This window comes from Camellia sinensis, chromosome 6 (genome assembly GCF_055761805.1).
Source record: "Camellia sinensis isolate YWXY chromosome 6, ASM5576180v1, whole genome shotgun sequence".
NCBI lineage: Eukaryota > Viridiplantae > Streptophyta > Magnoliopsida > Ericales > Theaceae > Camellia > Camellia sinensis.
In genome coordinates, this window is record NC_138966.1 from 75,412,349 (window position 1) to 75,434,842 (window position 22,494).

The window sequence follows — 22,494 nt, forward strand, 5'->3', positions numbered from 1 at the left end:
GCACACGGCTCATTTTTCGGGCACGCAGCTCGTTTTTCGGACACACAGCTCATTTTTCGGGCACATGGCAGATCTCGGGTACACAGCTCGTTTAGGGGCACATAGCTCATTTTTGGGCATATGGCTCATTTTTGGGGCACACAACTCGTTTCGAGCACACGGCAGATCTCAGGCACACAGCTCGTTTGGGGGCACACAGCTCATTTTTGGGCACACGACTCATTTTTCGGGCACACAGCTTGTTTTTCGGGCACACAGCAGATCTTGGGCACACAGCTCGTTTGGGGGGCACACAGCTCGTTTTTGGGCACACGGTTCATTTTTCGGGCACATAGCTCGTTTCGGCCACACAGCAAATCTCGGGCACACAGCTCGTTTGTGGGCACACAGCTCATTTTTGGGCACACAGCTCATTTTTCGGGCACACAGCTCGTTTTTCGGGCACATGGCAGATCTCGGGCACACAGCTCGTTTAGGGGCATACAGCTCATTTTTGGGCACACATTTCATTTTTCGGGCACACTGCTCATTTTTCAGGCACACGGCAGATCTTGGGCACACAGCTCGTTTGGGGGCACACAGCTTATTTTTTGGCACATAGCTCATTTTTCGGGCACACGGCAAATCTCGGGCACACAGCTCGTTTGGGGGCACACAGCTCATTTTTGGGCACACGGCTCATTTTTCGGGCACGCAGCTCATTTCGGGCACACGGCTCATTTTTCGAGCACACGGCTCATTTGGGGACACACAGCTCATTTTTGGGCACACGGCTCGTTTTTTGGGCACACAGCTTATTTTTCGGGCAAACGGCAGGTCTCGGGCACATAGCTCGTTTGGGGGCACACAGCTCCTTTTTGGGCACAGGGCTCATTTTTCGGGCACACAGCTCATTTCGGGCACACAGCTCATCTTTCGGGCACACGGCAGATCTCGAGCACACAGCTCGTTTGGGGGCACACAGCTCGTTTTTTCAGCGAACGGCAGATCTCGGGCACACAACCCGTTTGGGGGCACACAGCTCGTTTTTGGGCACACGGCTTATTTTTTGGGCTCATAGCTCATTTTTTGGGCACACGGCGGATCTCAGGCACACAGCTCGTTTGGGGGCACACAGCTCATTTTTGGGCACACGGCTCATTTTTCAGGCACACAACTCGTTTTTCGGGCACATGGCTCGTTTGGGGGCACACAGCTCATTTTTGGGCACACAGCTCATTTTTCAATTTTAAACACCCAGCTCAGCGTTTTTTTTTTATTCTGAACACACATCTCATTCACTTCACTTTGAACACGCAGCTCACACATTTCAATTCTGAACGCGCAGCTTATACATTTTCATTTGCACGCAGCTCATTTTTAATTCTGAGCACGCAGCTCATAACTTTTCATTTCTGAACACACAGCTCATTCACTTCATTTTGAAAACGTAGCTCACACCTTTCACTTTTGAACACGCAGCTCACACATTTCAATTTTGAACACGCAACTCACAACACAACACTGCTCGATCTGAACACACGGCTCATAACATAGTATTCTTTTAATTTTGAACACACAGCTCATTCTGAACATACAGGATGCGATGACGGAACTTGCAGAAGTTGAAACAAACTCAGATGCCCGACATTTTCCCTTTTTTCTTTTGCTTCGAAGTCTGGAACCTATATAGCTTCAGATAGGTCCTGGTTTTACTGTTCCCACATGACCCGGGTTGAACCCTGCGGTTTTTGAAAGAACAAAACCTTGTTTTGCACAAATGTGGAGAACGGCACGGCACTCTGAGCACAAAATGATTTTTTTGATATTGAGAGTGAGAATAAGTTCTCAACTAGGTGTTGAGCCTACGACTGAACACAGTGCGCCACGACTCAATAAAGGAAAAGAAAAGGCCAAACAACCTAAACACGTCGAGACGCACTCAAAACGACTCAAAAACGAGAATCGAGACAAACAAAACAAAAGACACAACACTCAGACGTGTTACAAAGGCGAGAGACCTCTAAGTTCGCGAGGAGCCAGTTTCTTCGGGTATTATTTTCCCGTCCTTTCTCACTTGTGATTCTCACATCACTCGGCCCTCAAGCTCTGTTTTTCTGAAAAAAGCCCTTTTTCCTCACTTTTTCTCTCAGCGCATATCTCTCTATTCTTCAATCTCTCGTTTTTTATCCCTCCCCTGGGTGGTTGATGGATAAGCAGGAAGTTGTGGGCTCTTGCCTCTGGTATTCTACCAGATTCTCATTCTTGTTCACAACAGTGAGTTTCTCCCACAGAGGGGTTGCAATGCGACCAGACGCGCAGTAAATCTGCAACTAACATCGGTTGACGATGCTCTGCTGAGGAGTTTGAACGTGATCAGATCTGTCCGGATGAGGGAGTGGAATACCTTGCTCCATTCCAGTTCATGCTTCGCACTTGGCTTGATATCTCGCTGTTCGGAGGATATGAGAGCTTTCAGCCCTTTTCTGTTAGCTTCCGCTGTGCCCTTCTTGGCGAATAGGGTGCCCTTTCTAGCAAATGCATTGACAACGGGGGAAAGACAGGAAGCCTGACTCAACTGTGCCCCTAGTTCGTCATTTTGACCCATTTTTTGTTTTGGTTTTCTACTAAAACAATTTCGACCAACATGAGAGTTAGATTAACATGCTTGTTCGATTTTCTGATTTGAAATCATGCAAGTCAGGTTATGAGCACTGAAAAATTTCCTTTTTTGGGTCCAAGAAATGGTCCAGTTTTGGAAAAATGGAGTAATTTTCAAGAAAATTAGTCAACTTCATTAAAAATTCTCAAAACTGTTTTTACAAATGGCCACTGCTCAACGAGCGCAGAATTTACTCTTGAGATGCACAACCTCAGATCCAAAATAATGAAAAATTGCCCCTTGTCTGAAGGGCACTACATGGCAATTGAAAGTTGCCCCTAGTCTAAATAGCTCCGCAGCACATGGCAACCAGTCCTCACAGTGACAATTACAACCAAATTCTCGGATATAGAGATGACAAAGATGACCAGAACCATCACATGGACACAGTCAAATTTGGAAGCGTTTGTGGCTAGACTTCAGAATGAAGTTGCCTACGTATCCCAAACATGGGAATCAAGCCTCACGTAGTTCCGAGGTAAGGTACACTCGGGTATTAACCTTTCCTTTTGCGCTCTAACTTTTGCCAAGGCTGCCCTTTCGGGTTTTCAACCTTGCGAGCTTTGTTCTTCTTTTCTTTTCAATTATTTTCATTTCTTTTCTTCTTTTTTCTTTTTCATCTTTTCTTTTCATTTTCTTTTCATTTTTCTTCTTTTCTTTTTTCATTCTTTGCATTTTTTTTGTTCTTTTTCTTTTTTTTCTTGCTCTAACTTTTGCGTGGGTCACCCTTCCGGGTTTTCGGCCCAGCGAGCCTCTCAAGGATAAAAGTGTAGCCTTGTCCATGTCAAATGGTTTTGAGATCCTCAAGTGATCTGAATCCAGAAGAATGGCTGCTGTTCGCTGACAATGCAGGAGTCCATCCAATGGAGGGCTAAATTTGCACCTAGTGTTGTGGATAGGAACTTGGTTGTACTTCAGCAATACTTTCTTCTTTCCCCCTTCTGGGATTTGGCATTCTTACCAGTCTTCCCTAGTTTGCAGAAAAGACTCCACTTTGACTCTTTGAGCGCATCTGACATTTTTGCCCCTAGTTCAAGGGCTACTTTTGATCTAGCTTCGCAAGCTTCCTTTGATCACATCTAATATTCTCGCCCCTAGTTCATGGGCTGCTTCTGATCCGGCCACATGGGCTTACATTGTGGTTGACCGTTGAACATTCTGAATCTAAGTTCAAGGTTCGAAAGCAAGGGGTCGAGTCTCGAGGCTGAGAGCGATCCTAGGCTGTACAATCTCAAGAGTGATTCCACACAAGTCTTCGTAGGACCGCGTAAAATATTTTTCGAAATCTTTTAAGAAAGCGACAAATCGCTCGTGCTGAAGACAGTGTAGAACCAATCTGGATCAAGCCAGGGTCCTTCTCAGTACTCATATTAACAAACATGATTTCATTCATTAAGGGTTTAACATGCCTCTCTTTCTCTCGGTTGATCAAATTTTTACAAATCCCGAGGAATTCCTTCCTCTTCGTTTTCAATACATTGTTCAAAAAGTTTTGAAAAACTTAAGTCAATGCAGTGACTTAAAGGCACAGGAGGAGTAGGTGAAAATGTACTGCCGTTTCATTCAAATCTATTGGCACAACTGGCTTGAAGCAGAAATAAGCACAAACATGAAAACCACTGCTATTTCATTCAGATCTTCTGGTGTAACTGGCTCCACGGCAGAAACAGACTCAAAAAGAAAGCAAAAAGACAAACACAAAACAAAATAGTGATGTCTGAGGTAACACTCCCAGAATCACCCAACTCCTGTACAACAGGACTGACTCGATATAACAAGACAGACCCTTAATCAAAAAGACTGACTCAAAACAACGAGACAGACTCAAAAAAAACTCCAGAACTGACTCAACACCCAAGTCAGAAACTACAAAACTAGCATTCACAAATGCTCAAAACAGTGCATGCCATACGCCATAGCTGAAGTAAATCGAGCGCCGCCCGCAGGTGGTTCAACCCCTTATCACATACTTGTATTGTCCTCGAAGTCCACCAACTCAGTGGTGACAGACTTTGCTGAGCTAGGTGGGAAGATGACCTCACTGTCAAACAGATCCAGCACTTCATGGCGAAGACGGAAGCAGTTGTCAGTGTTGTGACCAGTTTGTTGATGGTATGCACAGTACTGGGTACCATCATGCTTAGCTGGAAGGGGATTCGGGAGGGGCCGAGGCTCAAGGGATTTGAGATGTCCCTTTTCAGTGAGGATTCGAAGCGCCTTAGACAAAGGCATATAAAGGGCATGGAATACCCTGCGACCTTGGGGCAGATACTTCGAGTTTTGTGCATTTTTACTGGATGCACTAGCAAAAGGATCGGCAGGTAGAGGCTTGGCTTGCTGATTTTTCCTGGGTGCAAGATTAGGGTTGGAGGGAACGGTTCAGGTATGATGACCCTTCTCTCGATTTTCCCCTTGGCTTGAACTGCCCTCGGTTTGGGTGGGGAAAGTGTCATCCACAGTCTTAGCCACAACTGCAAGTACTTGCTGCTTATTCAACCCTCCGGCTTTCAGAGCCTCTACAGCCTGCTGGAGTTGTGCATAAGGATCAGTGTCCACCTTTACCTTGTTCTTTCTACTAGCCTCAGCTTGGTGGACGGTTTGGGTTACTACTTCAGTGCGAAGCCCCGTTGTCGTCGACATGCCATTGTTGGAACTTGGGATGGCTTCAGGTTAGCTGAGCTCGATTACAATTCGCCCCAATAGCGGGGGCTCCTACGGCATAAAATTCCTGGCATACGATGCAGTTGGTGGCAGGGCTAACATTCCATAGGCTAGATCAGCCACAGATCTTTGAAGGTCGCCAATCATTCCCATCAGCTCAAAGGTGGTGGGCTCACAAGTTTGAAATAACTGGGGTTCCCAGATCGGATGTGCGGCAGGCGACCTGGGCGGGTGTGGTACCTTAACATCGGTCTCATCCTACAAGATGATTCCTTGGTTCAGTGCGGCTGCCATAACCATAATTTCCTCTGAATTCTGGGTCATCATAAGTCTACTGAACTGGACAGAGGTGATGTAACTGGTGACTGACGGATCTGATGAATCGGTGAGTCTTTTCCTGCTTTGCTTCAGTAGAGGAGAACACTGGTTGCTCTAAACTGAGTCTCTGAACTGAAAGAGAAAATAGGCAGCATCTCAGCCCAATCAATACAGACATGGACATAGTTGAAGAACTGTATTCGACCACTGATCACTATTTCCCAAATTACTGCTCCAAAACTGAATCTGATACCCGCGGATATACTGATTCTCAAAACACTGGTGCCCCCAGGCCTGATACCCAGATTTGCAAACTGATACATACATTCCTGTAGAGACGCACTCTAAAAGCACATAGCAAGCAAGTGAAAGCCAAAACACCCCTATGTTGGGATAGGGTTTCCTTGTCCTATTTTGTTAGGAGCTAGGGTTTCACTATACACACAGCGGTTTCAAACAACCTACAATCGGGTAAGCAACCTGTCCTCGTTTGGAATGGTCGCTATGGATTCCGATATGCACTAGGTCGAATGATTAAAAAGGGTGCCCCGGTAAAAACCAGGGTTTGTGTTCCCATCGTGGCAGAGCCCGTAACCGGTCAGCCTTATGGCACGCTTCTCAAAGTAAGCCTCCGGTAAACCGTTCAGGAATAGCAGATGGCAAACACGGTGTCCTAGGTGCACCAATGCAAATGCAATGCAAAGAAACACATAAGTGTAATCAAAACAAGATATCATGAGTTCGAGTCAAGTTCTCTAAATCCCCAGCAGAGTCGCCAGAAACTGTAGACGACCCCGAACGTCCCGGGAGGGAATACCGTTTTGTTCATTGGGGCTTACTACAGTTTGGACTCAATGTCACGGTCCTGTATCTAATCTCGCGGAGTGCAATGCAAGACCGATGAATCATCAAAGAGTCCAAATCCGACAAATCGTTTTGAAAAACTGATTTTTAGAAAGAAGTGCCAAACATGGACTGCTTTGCCTGATACAGAGTCGCCACCTACATATTTTATTTTGGGAGAATTTAGGAAACCCTGACTCGTGCCTAAGGCCACGTGTCCGTCATCACCAAAGTTGCCTCGGCTCGGGAACTTGGGTACGATTGGGGAAGGTCACTTTGTGAGCACCCCCGCTCACCCGATCAAAGATTGGCCTCTACTAACCATGATATCGAGTTTTGAAAACATTATGTGCTCTTATTCCGGTTATTAGCCTAGAATTACTATGTGATGCATACAACATACAAGTATAGACTGGATCGTTTGAGTTGGAACAAAACATTTCATGTTTGTTTATTTGAAAGATGGTTTGATGGTGCTACTCACAAGTAGGCTAAGGCGTGGATTTGCCACCCTCAAGTGGGCTTAAGAAAACATGATTTTGCCACTCTCAAGTGGGCTTAAAACTCTCAATTGGTGAATTGTTCCAATTCAAATAACCCAACCTTCAGCCACAGGCATTCAGGCAGTTATATCACATAAGCAAATAGCCTCATGGTAAGCATGCTATCATGGCAGTCACTCACATGCATACAAGGATGCTAAAGCATAAATACTTACCGAGTACTCCAAGCCAAAGAAAGAAGCTAATTAGAAATCATGCATGAATCCTAACTATGCTAAAATGCCTAATGCAACACACGCAAAAATGAAACTAAAATAGGCTCGGCTATTCTAAAATGGCATATGAAATGCAACAACTAATACACGTATTCAACTCAGAATTGAAATACAATGCAGTTAGTATGATGCGCCGAGCCCGGTGCATGAAAGACAGATAAATGGATGCAAACATGAGAGCATAAGTATGCTAATTGAAACGTGCCCTAAACTAACCATCATAAGCTGGTAAATAAAAGGGAGAAAGACGTGGGGTTGGAAGGCATGCATCACACACACACGCACACTTATTACAACATTGCCCTCCTCGGAGGGTCCGAATAAATAATACACAACCGAATGAATAACAAATTACAATTAATTATTACACAACCCTAATTAATTAACAAATTAACTAAAATAAATAAGCTAGCATGCAAAACATATGAAATGGACTGCCTCAGCTCGGTCTTAATGACAAGGAATGCATGCATGCTCGAGTCGCCTTGCCGGAAAATCCGTCGCGATGTCTCAACTCGTCTTTGTTTGCAATTGAACTCAAAAACTTGCACAAAGCTCCAGAAGGCTGAAACTCCACCCTGAGAATCTGTGGGAAGGCTACCGACCAGCTTATAGGCATGGGAGACCACCTGCCAACCACCTTTTGTGAAAGAAACCAAAAGGGGTGGTCGGCCTGCCAGAAAAGCTGGTCGGCCGACTAGTTTCTGCCTCTGGTTTCTGGATTTTCTGCAACAAAGGCAAGAGAGAGAGAGAAGTCAAGGTATTTGCAACACATGTATGTACAACCACTCTCCACATCATTGTGTAAGCTCCAGGGAGTGTAGTCCTCGATCCTCGAGCCACCAATCACATATCCCGATGCATGATGACCAAGGAACCAAATTGCCCGACTCAATGGGACAAGAATGCACATATAAGCAACTAAAACCAACAACTCCATCATGGATGGTCAAGAGCGTCGGCGACCGGGAATCGAAGCACGTTTCATCACTTGGAGTATGAAACGTTTCTTGTTTCCCGTGTTTGGACTAACTCCTACTCCAAACACTATGCAACAACTAGAATGGCATGGCATGCAAACACAATGCAACAACTGGCATGCAATCCTAAACGAAACGCAACTAAGACATGCAAACATGCAAGGAATGACATGCAAAGGTGCAACTAGCATTTGCAATGCAATGAACTACGAATGGCATACTCAATGCACATGACGCTATATGGCATACACAACGCACATATGACGATGGACATACACAAAGGCATAATCAAGGCATACACAATGCGACGATCAAGCATGCGATAACATGGACATGGCATACATAATGCAAGATGGACTTAAACTAAACTGAATGGGTCTCAGCCACACTCAAATCAGTGGCCATACATGATGAAATTAAGGCAACAACACTTATGCAATCATGCACGATGCAAGGGACCAAACCTAAGGCACAAAGTGCAACTCTACTAAGGCATGGCAAGGGATGAAATATGGCATACAATCACACATTTTTCAGCTCTGAAATGACATGCTAGATGGTCCCGAATCATGTAAACACCTCACACAATGCATACTAGATGGCCCGGATACCAAAACTAGTGAAATGCATTACACTAGAGGTGCACAAAGCAGTGCTCAAGTGACCAAACCAGCCCCAAACAGTCCCTATGCAGGCCCAAAATAGTAGGAAAATAGACTAAAATGATGACTCGAAAGGCATGGAAATGAAGCTCATGCAATGGCCCAAAAATGAGGCATACAAGCACGACTCTCAAACGCATTTAAAGAGTGGAAAACATGAGAATATGGCATACATGTAAGCTTTGAAATATGATGCACAATGGTCCCAAAACATGGACACACCTCAACATAAGCATGCAATAGGCTCCAAAACTCAAAGCTAGGCAAGGGTATTGAACTACAACCATTCATAGCAAGCATCATTCGACCATGAGGCATAAAAATAGAGCTAAGGAAGTCCAAAACATGCACAAAATCAATTTAAAGCATGGCCAAAAAGTGCTAGAATCAAAGGCCAAAATAGCATGCAATGTAAGCTAGTAAAGAGGTTTTGCACTACAAGCATGTGAGGAAATCAAGAGGTCACCAAACCAACAAAATCTAGAGGTATGACATGCCAAATAAAGCCCAAAAAACCACTGAAACATGGTCTATGCATGCAAGAATGGTATGCCCCTTTGATAGGCTATAAAGAGGGTTCTTCTACACATGCAAGATGGACACCCAAAATGGAAAAATGGGCTCTGGAAAGAGCCGATGAAGGTCCTAAAACCCACCAAAAATGTCCTGAAACATGGCTTGGAAGCATGAAAATAAGGGCTCCTTTGTTAGGCCAAATATACTAGTAAACAAGACAAGGGGTGAGAGGGTCACCCCTCTATGATTTTGGTGCTCAAAACAACATGCTAGCCACTTAAAATCCACTTGATTTCAGTGGCTAAGAGACCAAACAAAGGTCAATGCAAAGGCCCTAAGGCATGGCTCAAAATAAGATGAAATGAAGCATGCAAAGGGGGTAGATGACCCCCAACAGAAAAATGGTCTTAAACAAACATGTTAAGGACCTCAAAATAAGACTTTTTCAGTTTATGATAAAGCCCAAATATGCTTTCAAGTATAGCTAAAAGATGAAGCAAAATAAAGACCAAAAGAGGGAATAGGGTGTTACCCTTGAAGCTCAAGCACTCCAGCAGCTTCTGGACCAAACCAGCAACTCCTTAGCCTCTAAAAACAAGCTCCAAGGTGCTTAGGTTGATAGTGGAGGTGTTGTGCTAGGAGATGGTATGCAAAGGGGTCAAGAACTTCAACCTTTCAAGGCCTAAAGGGAGAGATATAGAGGGATATCTATGTATGAGCCTGAGCCAACTCTTGAACCCTTGCAAAGGAAGAGGAGCCATTCCTTTATAGAGCCAAGGGCCCAAAGCTTCTCCTAGAAGCTTAAAACCAAGAGTGAAGATCCTCCATACACGTGTATGGAGGATCCAGTCTATGCCCTCCAGCTGGCACAGCTGGAATCAACTCAGTGAGACAGAAAAGGGAGAAACTGGCCAACCAATTCAAGTGGTCGGCCGACCACTTGCCCTGGTCGGCCGACCAGGGTCAAAAGGGTCGATGCACAAAAGCTGGTCGGCAGCCTCTAATGAGGGTCTCCACATGAAATGCAAGCAAGTGGTATGGTGGGAGACTAGCAATTGTGGCCCAAAAGTGAGGGAGACCAGCTACCTGACAAGAAAATCGGTCAGCGGAAGAAGCCTTTTCTCCAAGGAGAAAAGGTGGTATCCCACCCTTGTACCACCTTCCAAACAATGAAAATAGGGTCCATACCAAAAATGAACCAAGACGAATGCAAAACAAGGGTTCAGGGGCCAAAACGCGCAGCCGGGTGCCTCAAAAATTGACTATTAAGCATCGAAAGTGGCATGTGATCACAAAGGTGGTCTCCTAGGCCACAGTGTCCCTCTAGAGAGAGGAAACAAGGTGTGTGCCAAAAACCGGAGCAAACGGAGAAAGTTAAGCAGTCCCGAACCGAGGCGCACAGCCGACGGCTCCGAAAATCGAAAACTGGTCTCCAAACGGGAACAATGGCCTACGACTACGAAACGTAGCCTACGACCACTGAGAGATGGTCTACGAGACCTCTCCCTCCCTTCGGAAAGAGAAAATAGAACCTGGTTCGTAAACCGAGGCAAAGCACAAATGAGTCCCGAAGTCCGGAGGCAAGGCTCTCAGCCGAGACTCCGTAACCTTAGAAACAAGCACAACATGCACAATCACCGAGCGCTCAATCGATGACGTCTGAGTCTTAAGGTCGGTCAAAAATGGGGTGTCTACAGCGATGGATTTCCGAGCGAAGCCGTCCAAGCATGCATTAATCCCTCTTCCCGAGGTTGTTTTACTGTTTTCATAGCTTAATTAATTTGTTTACTTAGTTAAGGGTTGTGCAATAATTAATTAGCTTGTAAGTTAGTTAATTAGTTGATTTGTATAATTCTTTCGGTCCCCCCATCGAGAGGGCACAATTTTGTAATAAGCGTACGTGTGTTTGATGCATGTCTTCCAACCTCCATTTCTTTCTCCCTTTTACTTAACCGCTTACGATGGTTAGTTTTAGGGCATATTTCAATTAGCATCCTTATGCTATGCATGTTTGCACCATTCATCTGTATTGCATGCACCGGGCTCGGCGCATCATACTAACTGCATTGTATTTCAATTCCAAGTTGAATGCATGTATCAATTGTCGCATCTCACATGCTATTCTTAGGATAGCCGAGCCTATTCTAGTTGCATTTTGCATGTGTTGCATTAGCCATCTTAACATGAACTAGGATCATGCATTGATTACTAACTAGTTCTTTGTTTTGGCTCGGAGTACACTGTAAGTGTTTATGCTTTAGCATCTTGCATGTGTGTGAGTGTTAACATGACAGCATGCTTGCCATGAGGCTAATTACTTATGTGATATGACTGCCTGAGTGCCTGTGGGTGAAGGTTGGATTGCTTGAATTGGAATAATTCATTGAAATTCGTGTTTTAGCCTACTTACGAGTAGCAAACTTCAAACCATTTTCCAAACAAATGGATATGCGATGCTTTGTTCCAAATTAGGCGATCTAGTCTATACTTGTATGTTGTGCGCATCACACAGTAATTCTAGCTAATTAATAAGAACGCATGTGGTTTCCTAAATTCTCCCCAAAATAAAATATTTAGGTGGCGACTCTGTATCTGGCAAAACAGTCCATGTTTGACACATCTTTCTTAAAAATCAATTTTCCAAAACGATTTGCCGGATTTGGACTCTTTGGTGATTTATCAATCTCACATCGCACATTGTGAGATCAGATTAAGAACCGTGACATTTGAGTCTGAAACTATAGCATGAAGCCCAAGGGCACGTCTGCACCTACTCTATGATGCCACACAACTGTAGAAATAGATTTATTGGATGTAGCATGAAAATGACCACAAGGTATAGGATATGGTGAAGATTCTTGTGAAGAAATAGCAGTAGTAGGTGGATGAAAATGATATTGACCGTTAGTATTAGTACCCTAGTGAAGAATGTTCTTCGAGGACTTGTCCTAAATCACAAAGTGAGAAGCATCAAAAGTAATAATACATTTATTATCCTTAGCTAATTGCTGCACTGAAAGCAGATTAGAAGATATAGGAGAGTGCAAAACTTTATTAAGTCGGAAAGAAAAGTGTAGAGTAGGCAAAATTCCCTCACTAGTATGATGAATGGAAACAGATTGTGATAAGACAAATACATACTTAGATTTTCCAAATCATTGGTAATATGATCAATAGTTGTGGAATCAAGATACCAAGGAGGTGAGGATGATTGAGAAGCAGGATTGCTATGAGAAGAAGTAGTAGCAATAAAAGCCTTCAAATTTTGGGAAGAAAGATGAATCCATCATATGCCAACAATCGAAAGTAGTATGTCCAAAGATACCACAAATTTGACAAACAAGACCAGTGCAACCTCTTCACCTTGATGAAAATCTGCCATTCTTTCGAAATTTATTCCAAAACCTACCTTCCCGTCCACCTCGCAAAGAGTATCTCCCTCTATTATTGTGTGATTGACCTCTAGAGTATCCATTAGGATTTGAATTATTGAAATTCAACCCCTTGTAGGAGAGAAATAACATTAGAATGATCAATCAAAGTAGATTTCTAATTCTTCGACTCAACATGAATCGATTCAACACAGACAAGTGAACACAGTTCCTCCATCAAAATAGTCTCTAATCAAGCCCTAATTGTTGTTTTGAAAGATATTCATTAGGTAGGCCATTGAGTGTGATTAACAAAAGATCTTCACCTTCAATTACAGTTGATGCAAAAGCCAATTGATTTGCTAAATCCTTGATCTTTGTAAAATATTCTTCCATAGATTCAACCTTCTTGATCACATTGTTCAATTTATTCTTTAGCTGATGTATGTGTAACCGTGAAAGTATGGTAAATCGTTTGATTGAAGCATTTCATACCTTAGAACAATGTTAATATTGAAGAACAATGGCGTAGATCAGAGAAGACATGATGTGAAACAACTAAGCAAATGTGCATCAATAACTCCCTATTGTACTCGATCTAAATTAGAAGCATCAAAACCTCTTGCATCCTTGATATTGCCCAGAGGATAAGTTGTAGATCCAACTACATAGCCCAGAAGCTTTGTGAGGCATAAAATGTTATGAAATTGACTTTTCCAAATCAAAAAATTGAAGTATCAAATTTAACAATCACAAATGAAGATAAATTTGAGATAAGCAAGGTCAAATTTGAGGAAATGGTGAAAGAAGATAAAAAAGAAAAAGCTATGGCAATTGCAAAAGCCATGGCTGCTGAGGAAGCCATAGCAATCAAGAATCAGTGCTCGTGTGAGCTTTCAAGCTCTAATACCTTGTATAAAGACTGAAAACAATTCTCATTGATTATAATGATGAGTAATGCTTATATATATATATATATATATACAGATATGAAGTTGTTACAACAAACTCAATTTATCTATTCTATATGTCCTACCACTTACAGAGATTCTAACTAACTCTTAACCATCTCAATGTTCTTGGGCAGTTGGTGGTGAGGTGTACTGAGGTGCCACCTATGTCAGTTGGTTTATCATTTACCGTCTTCAAATTTCTTTGGACACCTACATTTTCTGGACCCTTCCAATCCAATTTTCATATTTCTTTTAAGTATGAACTTCCACCTAATTCGAAGAGGGTGTTTGGTAAGTAGCTATTTTAATTGATTTTTTGATTTTTTGTAAAAAGATGTATAGAAAAATAGAGAGTGATGTGATGGGGTGTTTTAGCTTTTTGGCTATTTTAGCCAAAAAGCCAAGACCCTAAACAGGACCTCAATCATAGCCTCATTCCCTAAACCCTAACCCTAGGCTTACCTTCACTTTCAATTGCTCCATCCGGCGACATCCCTTCCCACTAAAACCCCTCGCCCCCATTGACAACCCCATTCCCTATCGGAGACCTACCTCCACCTCCCCTTATAACCTTTGTCGACCCCTTCATCCCTACCAACAACCCCGTTCTTCCATCACTTGTTGTCTTATCCTCACGACAGCCCACCTCCTGCGATCCCAACCACTTTTGTCCTCTACCTTCATGATGACCACTATATAGAAAGAAAGTGAGGGTAAATGATTGACTCTGTGTGCATGTGTGTGTGTGTGTGTGTGTGTGTGTGTGTAAAAGAGAATCAGTAAAGTCAGGGAATGAAGTTCGATAGCATTGGCTAAAGAGTGGTTGTAAGAGACTGAGGGAGGGACGGAGGTAGAAAAGTTGGGCTGGGAAGGGACTTGTGACTGTGGGGAAAGTTGTTAGAGTGGAGATGGCGAGGAGCAAGTGTCGGGCAGAGGTAGTGGTGGTAGAGATGACGTCAGGATTAAGGGTAGGGTTAGGAAGGTTAGAGAGAAGGTGAAACTAGAATTTCATATTGAGACAAAATTGAAAAACAGAAAATGAAAGAGGTTCATACACCAAAAATAAAAAGGTGAGAACTAATAATAACACAGAGATAAATTGTCCATAGCTCTAGGAAAAAATAACTCACATGGGATAACGGCAAGGTTGTTAAAATCGGGATCCGAAGTAGGATCGGTGAGAGGGTCTGGTAGATCAGATCGTATGATCGGATCGAGGATCGTAAGATCCCATTTTCTATTAAAAAAAAGATAAAAATTAAAATTAAAATGATACACATTAAAAATAAGGTAAAAAATTATAAAATCTACGATCCTACTTGCGATCCTAAACGATCTCATGCGATCCTACACGATCCTACTTGCGATCCTATTGTAGCATTGATCCTACAATGATCTGGATCGTTTTGACAAAGTAAGATCATACGATCATACGATCCGGATCGCGATTTTAACAATCATGAATAACGGGCTTCTCAAGATTAGTTATCTCATATGGTTTTCATATACCAAATGCAATTTACTTTTATCCTAGCAAACTTGACCATCTACGTGCCATTTGATTCTGCATTGCATGTCGGAATAGTGTCTTAAATTTTTCATGGGATAATTTTTATCGTGCCAATGGCTAGCCCGCCACACGCGCGCACACACACAAATAAAAAACAAAAAAAAATTGGGTGTAACTCTAAGATGGTTGGTCAACTCTATTCCTCAATGGCTAGTGCAATAAATATGGAACAGGAAACGAAACTAATTGATTATATTGGTTAGTTATCAATACGATCTAAAAAAAGGTAAACCAACTCAATAACATGAAAAATAAATAAATTTGGTTAAGTGTCAAACTCACTTAACACAAATTTAACATGGCACGTATTTACTCTAATTGTTATATAAATACTAATCTAACTCATCCAATGATATTATGTCCTCTCAATATATATAAAATGAAATGCGCAAATTTTTCGTTTATTTCTATTTTTTCTAGAAATATTGATCAATAAATCTCATATTTTGAACCAATGATCTATATAGTCCCATTTTTTATTTTATTTTTTTGTGATTTATTTAATCCTTTTGAATGTCTAATGACATTTGTCCACTACATTGAAGTGTCACATTTAAAAAAAAAATACACTAAGGGATTTTTTAGTACTAGATCATCCTTGTCACGTTAAAGTGTTATATTTGAAAAAAGTACAATAACGAGTTTTAATTTTTTTAGAGTATCACATCATACCCGTCACGTTGGAGTGTCACATGTTACATTTAAGAAAAATGCACTAAGGAGTTATTTGTTTTTTAGAGTGTCACATTATATCTACCACGTTGTCATATTTGAGAAAATTACACTAAGAAACTTTTAATTTTTTTAGAATATCACATTATAATTTTTAGTGTTTTTGGAGTGTCACATTATACCTGTCACATTGAAGTGTCACATGTTACATTTAGAAAAAGTATACTAAGAAATTTTTATTTTTTTAGAATGTCACATCATACCCGCCACGTTGTCACATTTGGGAAAAGTAAATTAAGGAGTTTTTATTTTTTTGAAGTGTTAAAGTGTTACAGTGTTACATGTTACATTTTAAGAAAAGTACACTAAAGAATTTTTAATTTTTTTGGAGTACCACATCATACCTGCCACGTTGTCACATTCAAAAAAGTACATTAAGAATTTTTTAATATTTTTAGAGTGTCACATTATACTCGCCACACTGTCACATTTGGAAAAAGTACACTAATGAATTTTTAATTTTTTGGAGTATCACATTATACCTACTATGTTGAAGTGTCATATTAATACCTACCATATTTGAGTGTTACATTATAAACAGATATAGTCGTCTACCAAAATGTTACTAAAATTGAAATAGGACCACACGAAAATAAACTCTCCACTAATAAGACTTAACAGATTAATAAAAAAAATTTGAGACTAATTGAAATAGTTATTTATGTGATGAGATTTATTGGTAAATATCTCTTCTTCTATTTTCTATTCCCTACTATGTAATTTCTTTGCTAATTTAATCAAAGTCTTCGGGTAAAAAGGATCAGGTAAATTATATCATGTCCTATCATGTTCAAGTTGGTATGATCATAAGGAAGCAAAAAATAATACGATTAATTAAACATATATAATAAGTTAATACTGAGTGAATTCTATTACCAAATTCGAAATAAAACAGTACAAACACAATCCTGACACGAAAGCGAGAGGGCCACACCTAATAAAAATGAGGCAGCAATTGGTGTAGGAAATAACACTAGAATTACGGAAATGCCTCAAATTTTTTGTTGAGATGAGGACAGCAAACAGCGTCCCATGATATGGTGCAATGGTTGTCATCCAGCTGTCTATTGCACAAATGTGGATGAAACTATAACCCCTTCCCTAGTCTCCATTGTCACCACTACCTCTTGCCAATACCCAATTATTCATCTCTCTCTCTCTCTCTCTCTCTCTCTCTCTCTCTCTCTCTCTCTCTCTCTCCTACACACCAAGCCAACTGTCAAATTAAAAAAAAATAAGTTTGCAATTGCAAGCATAGAGTAAAGGACAAAAAATAGTCTAGGATTTGAGTGTGATTCTTTTGGTATTTTTCATCGCACTAGTCTTTCTCTTCTTCTTTATATAGAGAAGGAAGAACAAGAGAAGGGTTCATATCACTCTCATTCACTTCTCTCCAGCTAGCTATCTCTTCTCTTTGGATCATTTTTATTTGAGCTTATTATACTTAAAAAGAGAAACACAACCCATTTGGAATTTGGAGTTCATTATTTGTATAGGGAGAGGGTGTAATTAAAAAATGAATATATCAACTTCTGAATGCAGTAGTGGATGTGAATCTGGTTGGACAAACTACTTAGATCAATCTTCGTATTCTGCTGCAGAACAATTCCAGAAAGATGGTAGTGAAGATTGTAGATACAAATTAGGAGCAAATGTGGAGGAGAATGGTGAAGATGAAGATTTGTCGATGGTGTCGGATGCATCATCTGGGCCTCCACATTTCCAGGAAGATGATGGAGAGGATTGCTTTGATGAAACTGGGTATTTTTGTTATGGTTCTTCAGTTTCTAAGCAACCAAACAAGACAAAGAAGGAAAAGAAAATAAAACAACAAAGAGGCAAACAGCAATTTTCTTGTCCTGATGACACTGCTACCTCCCCTATAATGAGCTTTTCCAAGGTAAGTTCATAGTTTTTTTTTTTTTTTGGTCAATTGGTGGAACGAGAATAGGAGAAGGGAATAGGGTGTAAATTAATCGAGTCAAGTCGAGTAAAAAGAGTTCAAATTTTATTTAAGTTTGACAAATCAAGTAAAAAGAGTTCAAAATATATTTAAGTTTGACGTATATATTTTTTCTACTGCATTTAAACAAACTTTATCGAGTAACCTTATAAACGAACTTTTTCACATAACAAAACAAACAGTTTGTCAAGTAACTTATTTATTTACCACCCTAGGAAGGGAAGTTAGAGTAACTGTGCGACTCAAATTTTCATTCTATGAACAACCATGAATGCTCTCAATAGCTTGATTAAGAAAAATGCTATGTACTGTGAATTTGTGTCTCAAATTTTATATCAAAAATAAGTTGGACAGTACAAATTTAAAGTTAATTGAATATAGACGACACTCAAAATGACCGTCGTATATAGATACAAATTTCTAAATATGTAGCATTATTATTTCGTTAATGGGTTTTATATATTTGAACAGAAACATGTAGCTCTTTCACCAAATGGAGCTTCAACAGAGTACACCTTCTCTGCAACCCCATTTAAGGTCAAAATCTTTGAATTTTTTTTTTTTTTTTTTCCCTGATTTTCTTCTTTGTTTCTTCCAATCAGCTTTATGTAAGCCTACTAGCATTGATTCTAACTAGTGAATAACTTGCAGGGAAAATCTGCTTTACAGAAGCAGTTTGGTTTCTTTCAGTCTTCTGCGTCAGGAAAACCAGCTTCGGGAGCAACAGGTGAGCCATTATATATACACATTAGGATTAATTATACTTGGACTTTCACAGTTGTCTTACTTTGTTCTCTGCACTCTTAAATGTGGCACCTTTAAGTCAAGTTGGAATGTAACCCTTTTATTCATCTATAGGTTGACAAAAATTAAAATTTAAGGGACCGAAATGAAATTTTAGTGAAAGTAGAAAATCTAAAATGACATTTTGAAAAAAGTATAGGGACACAGATGAGACGAAAAAAATGTTAAGTTTAGCTGACATAATAAATTTCGTCAGTTTTATTAACAGTAGATTGATGGAATAATAATATTGTAACTTAACTTAAAATGTAGATGTTGACTATCACAATTAAAAATAAAAAGATCAAAGTAAAATTATAATGAGAGAGTGTTTGTTTGAACAAACTGGATAAGAAAAGATTGCAATGCGATAAATTGTTAATCCTAAGATAACTAGTGCCTCAATCATTTTGCTGATATTTGTTTGGGCAGATTGGATAAGGGGAATTATAATGCAATAGATTGGTTCTGTTAGTCCTAAAATAAATAGTCCGTGAATTCTTTGACTGGAAATAATATGTATTTGACTATCAATCTGATTTTTATTTTTTTAACTAAACAATGGAGTAATAAATCTATCAAAAATGCTAGAGGCCTCAAAAATTCTACCAAAAGTTTTACCAAATGTCTCACATGGTGTGGGTCCCACACCCATGTGAGACATTTGATAAAACTTTTGGTAGAATATTTGGGGTCTCTAGCATTACTCTAAATCTATTGAATATGAAATCCAATCCCATAAAACAAATGCTGCCTAAAAGTGTTTGAGTATAATTAACCTACATTCTATTTGCTAATGCAATTTCTTGGATCAGTGGCTCAATGCTGCCAAGGCCTAAATTGGTTTCTCTAATCTCTCTTGTGGGAGCTGTGTGTGTTGACAGGTGGTTTGTCGGGAAGAAAGTGGGAATGAGGAAAAGAAAAAATGGTGTCTTGTGACTTGTATGTATCTCCTACTCTATTCTGCTGTTGCAGGGCTGCCTGCAGCTTCTCATGACACAGAAAATGGGCATGTAAAAGCAAAGGGCATTTGATATCTCTAAGAATCTTGTTCATTGTGTTTTTCTTTTATTTATTTAATTTTTCTTGTTATTTGTTCCTTGTCAATGCAGTAGGAAACAACCTGTGAACATAAAATGTTAATATAAAATTTCCTGTTTTTATCTCCAATTCTTTTTATTTCTTCCTTTGTCATTATGACTCATGACAATCTTGCTTTATACTTCGCCATATACTCGTCAACCTTTGGTGCTGTTTATAATTGGCGATTCTGGCTTGTTTTTTTCATTTGGCAAGTTTGTTTGTACGTTTGTAGTTGCATGTGCAAATTTAAAATAATTTAAATAAGGCCAAAAAGAAAAAGAAGAATTTACAAATTAGTGGTATTTTTTTAAAGTAATTATAGATTTATAAAAATTAAAAAAAAAAATTATAACTTCAATAGTTAAAGAGTAAAATTTATCTTGAATCTATAATTATTTTTCAAAAGTACCACTAATTTGTTATTTCTTAAAAAAAAAAAAAAAAAAAAAAATTTGAATTGCAATCATAAATCTAATTTTGAAATTTTTTAAGGAATAGCACCAAACTTTTGAAGTTAAAAGAATAATAGCAATTTAAAAGATCATATTCTTACCTTTATCTATTTGTCCACTATTCTACATATATGTCTACGCTACCTATTTGTCCACTTATATGTCCAGCTTTATCTACCTGTTCATATAGCACCTATTTGTCTACATATTTGTCCAATGTTACCTTTTGGTCCATGCATCAACCATTTACCTACCCAATCTACCTATACGTTCAAATCATTATTGCCACTAGCCACCGCTAGTTGCCACCACCAGCTGCTGTTGGAGGCCTCTTTCGGCAATTTTTCCAGCCACTCTTTTAGCTTTAGCAATCGGTGACGATCTAGCAACCATGGATAAAAATGGAAAGAAAAAAAAAATCCTGTAAAACAATAATTTTTTCTTCTCACCAAATGATTTCATTAATCATGTTCTTACAATCAAAATAAAATAATCATTGGACCTAATATCATACCCTCTTAAAATGAACTTCTCACCAATTTTTGCCAAAACTATGTTACAATTTATTCAAGTTGCAAGTTTGTTTCTGCCTTATGTTTTTTATCTAAAAGTGCTCTTCCCCAGTTTAAAATATTTAAATTGCTTTTACCTCATAAAACGTAAGTAAAAATTATAACAAATAGTTTGACAAAATTTCAAATTTATAAATTTATAAAAAAATAGAAAAATAAAAAAAAGTTGCCCATTAATTTAAACAATAACTTGGAAAACACGAACTTTCCAAAAGATATAAGGGAAGTTGGTTTTGGGATTCAGTTTATAGACTGCCGCTTTTATCATATTACTAAAAAATTTAGATTTTTTTTCATTACATAATTAAATAGAATTAAATAAAGATAGTATAAAAACAAAACCATAAAAAAAGAATCCAATTGATGTGAAATGTGGTGTGGGGCAAAAAAAGGTGTACATGAAAGAAAACACTTTTCACTTAGGGAGTTTTTCAAAACTACTTTTCAAAAAATTTTAATTTCTTATTTTTTGTAATTTTTTATTTTTATAAAAAAAATTAATATTTTAATTAATTTTTTTAATTTTTAGACATACTTAACATAAATATACTTAAAAAATAAAAAAATTTGTGAATTTTTTTTTTAAAAATTCGCTAAATACAAAAAATGTTTTTAAAAAAATACCAGAATTCAATGTATTTTTTATATTTTTATGTATTTATTAATTTGTTAAAATATTTTTTTTACAAATTTTTTACTTTTTAAATACATCTAAGTAAGGTGTATCTAAAAAAGTTCAAAAAAAATGTTTAAAATTTTAAAAATATTCACTAAAAACAAAAAAATACGAAAATCAAAAAACTCAGTTTTCAAAAAATTTAATCCAAAAAACTCAAACCAAACACACTAATAATTCTAATTCCCTATTTTATATGAAAAATGCTTTAAACCACTAATTTAACACTACTAATGTACCACTAATGAGGTGACACCATGTGGACCATACCACTGATGTGATAGTTTGGTTTTGTTTTTTTTTCTTGCACTGCTAGCTCATTAAAACTGAGATTAGTACTACTATTTTAATAATCTGTATCACTACTGATTTTTATATATCCATGCTCTAAGACCGTCTCCAATCGTTCACCAAATCCAACATTAAATTCAAATTTGATGAAAAAAATTTACTTTTTGTGCTCCAACGATTGCACCAAAACAGTATTAAATTGAGAAAACATCAAACGTTTCACTAAACTAAACATGGCTAACCTTTTTTACTAATTCACTTTGCATAGCCGTTGAGTTGGACCCATTGGACGACCGACCGGATGTCCCACCGGATGACCGCTTTAACGCAAAAATTTATGAAAATTTTACCGACGACCAAGACTAGCATATGAAGTAGTGATAAGATCTTGCTCATGGAGGAAAAAAAACTTTGTCCGATCGACCGGCTGGTTGTTCCTACTTTTGATGCAAGTTATAGTGCATCTGTTGAAACAATTCATATCAAATTAAGAAAATCATCATTTTTTTACTCAAATTTAATGAAAAAAATATTGAACCGTTAGAGATGCTCTGATGCAATAATACTAAGTAGTACCCAATCTCTGTATAATACTAACTGCCAAGAAAACCATTGGAGGCAAGTGTGGCATGGTGTGGTCCTCTCAGTA

General features: G+C 39.0%; 1 protein-coding gene across 1 annotated transcript; it reads left to right on the forward strand.

The window, feature by feature from the left end:
* Positions 1-17,192: 17,192 nt before the first annotated feature.
* On the forward strand, positions 17,193-19,941 carry LOC114321725 (protein SOB FIVE-LIKE 5). Its single transcript, XM_028268922.2, has 4 exons — positions 17,193-17,925; positions 18,460-18,525; positions 18,640-18,715; positions 19,656-19,941. The coding sequence occupies exons 1-4, from the start codon at positions 17,542-17,544 to the stop codon at positions 19,682-19,684; spliced, it is 555 nt and encodes a 184-aa protein (XP_028124723.2). The 5' UTR covers positions 17,193-17,541; the 3' UTR covers positions 19,685-19,941.
* Positions 19,942-22,494: the final 2,553 nt, after the last annotated feature.

What these genes read in the sequence shown, in the direction of transcription:
- LOC114321725 (XM_028268922.2), top strand. Translation starts at nt 17,542, where the DNA reads ATGAATATATCAACTTCTGAATGCAGTAGTGGATGTGAATCTGGTTGG. An exon ending in CTATAATGAGCTTTTCCAAG is followed by an intron (nt 17,926 to 18,459) that starts GTAAGTTCATAG and finishes ATATTTGAACAG; the next exon opens with AAACATGTAGCTCTTTCACC. An exon ending in TCTCTGCAACCCCATTTAAG is followed by an intron (nt 18,526 to 18,639) that starts GTCAAAATCTTT and finishes AATAACTTGCAG; the next exon opens with GGAAAATCTGCTTTACAGAA.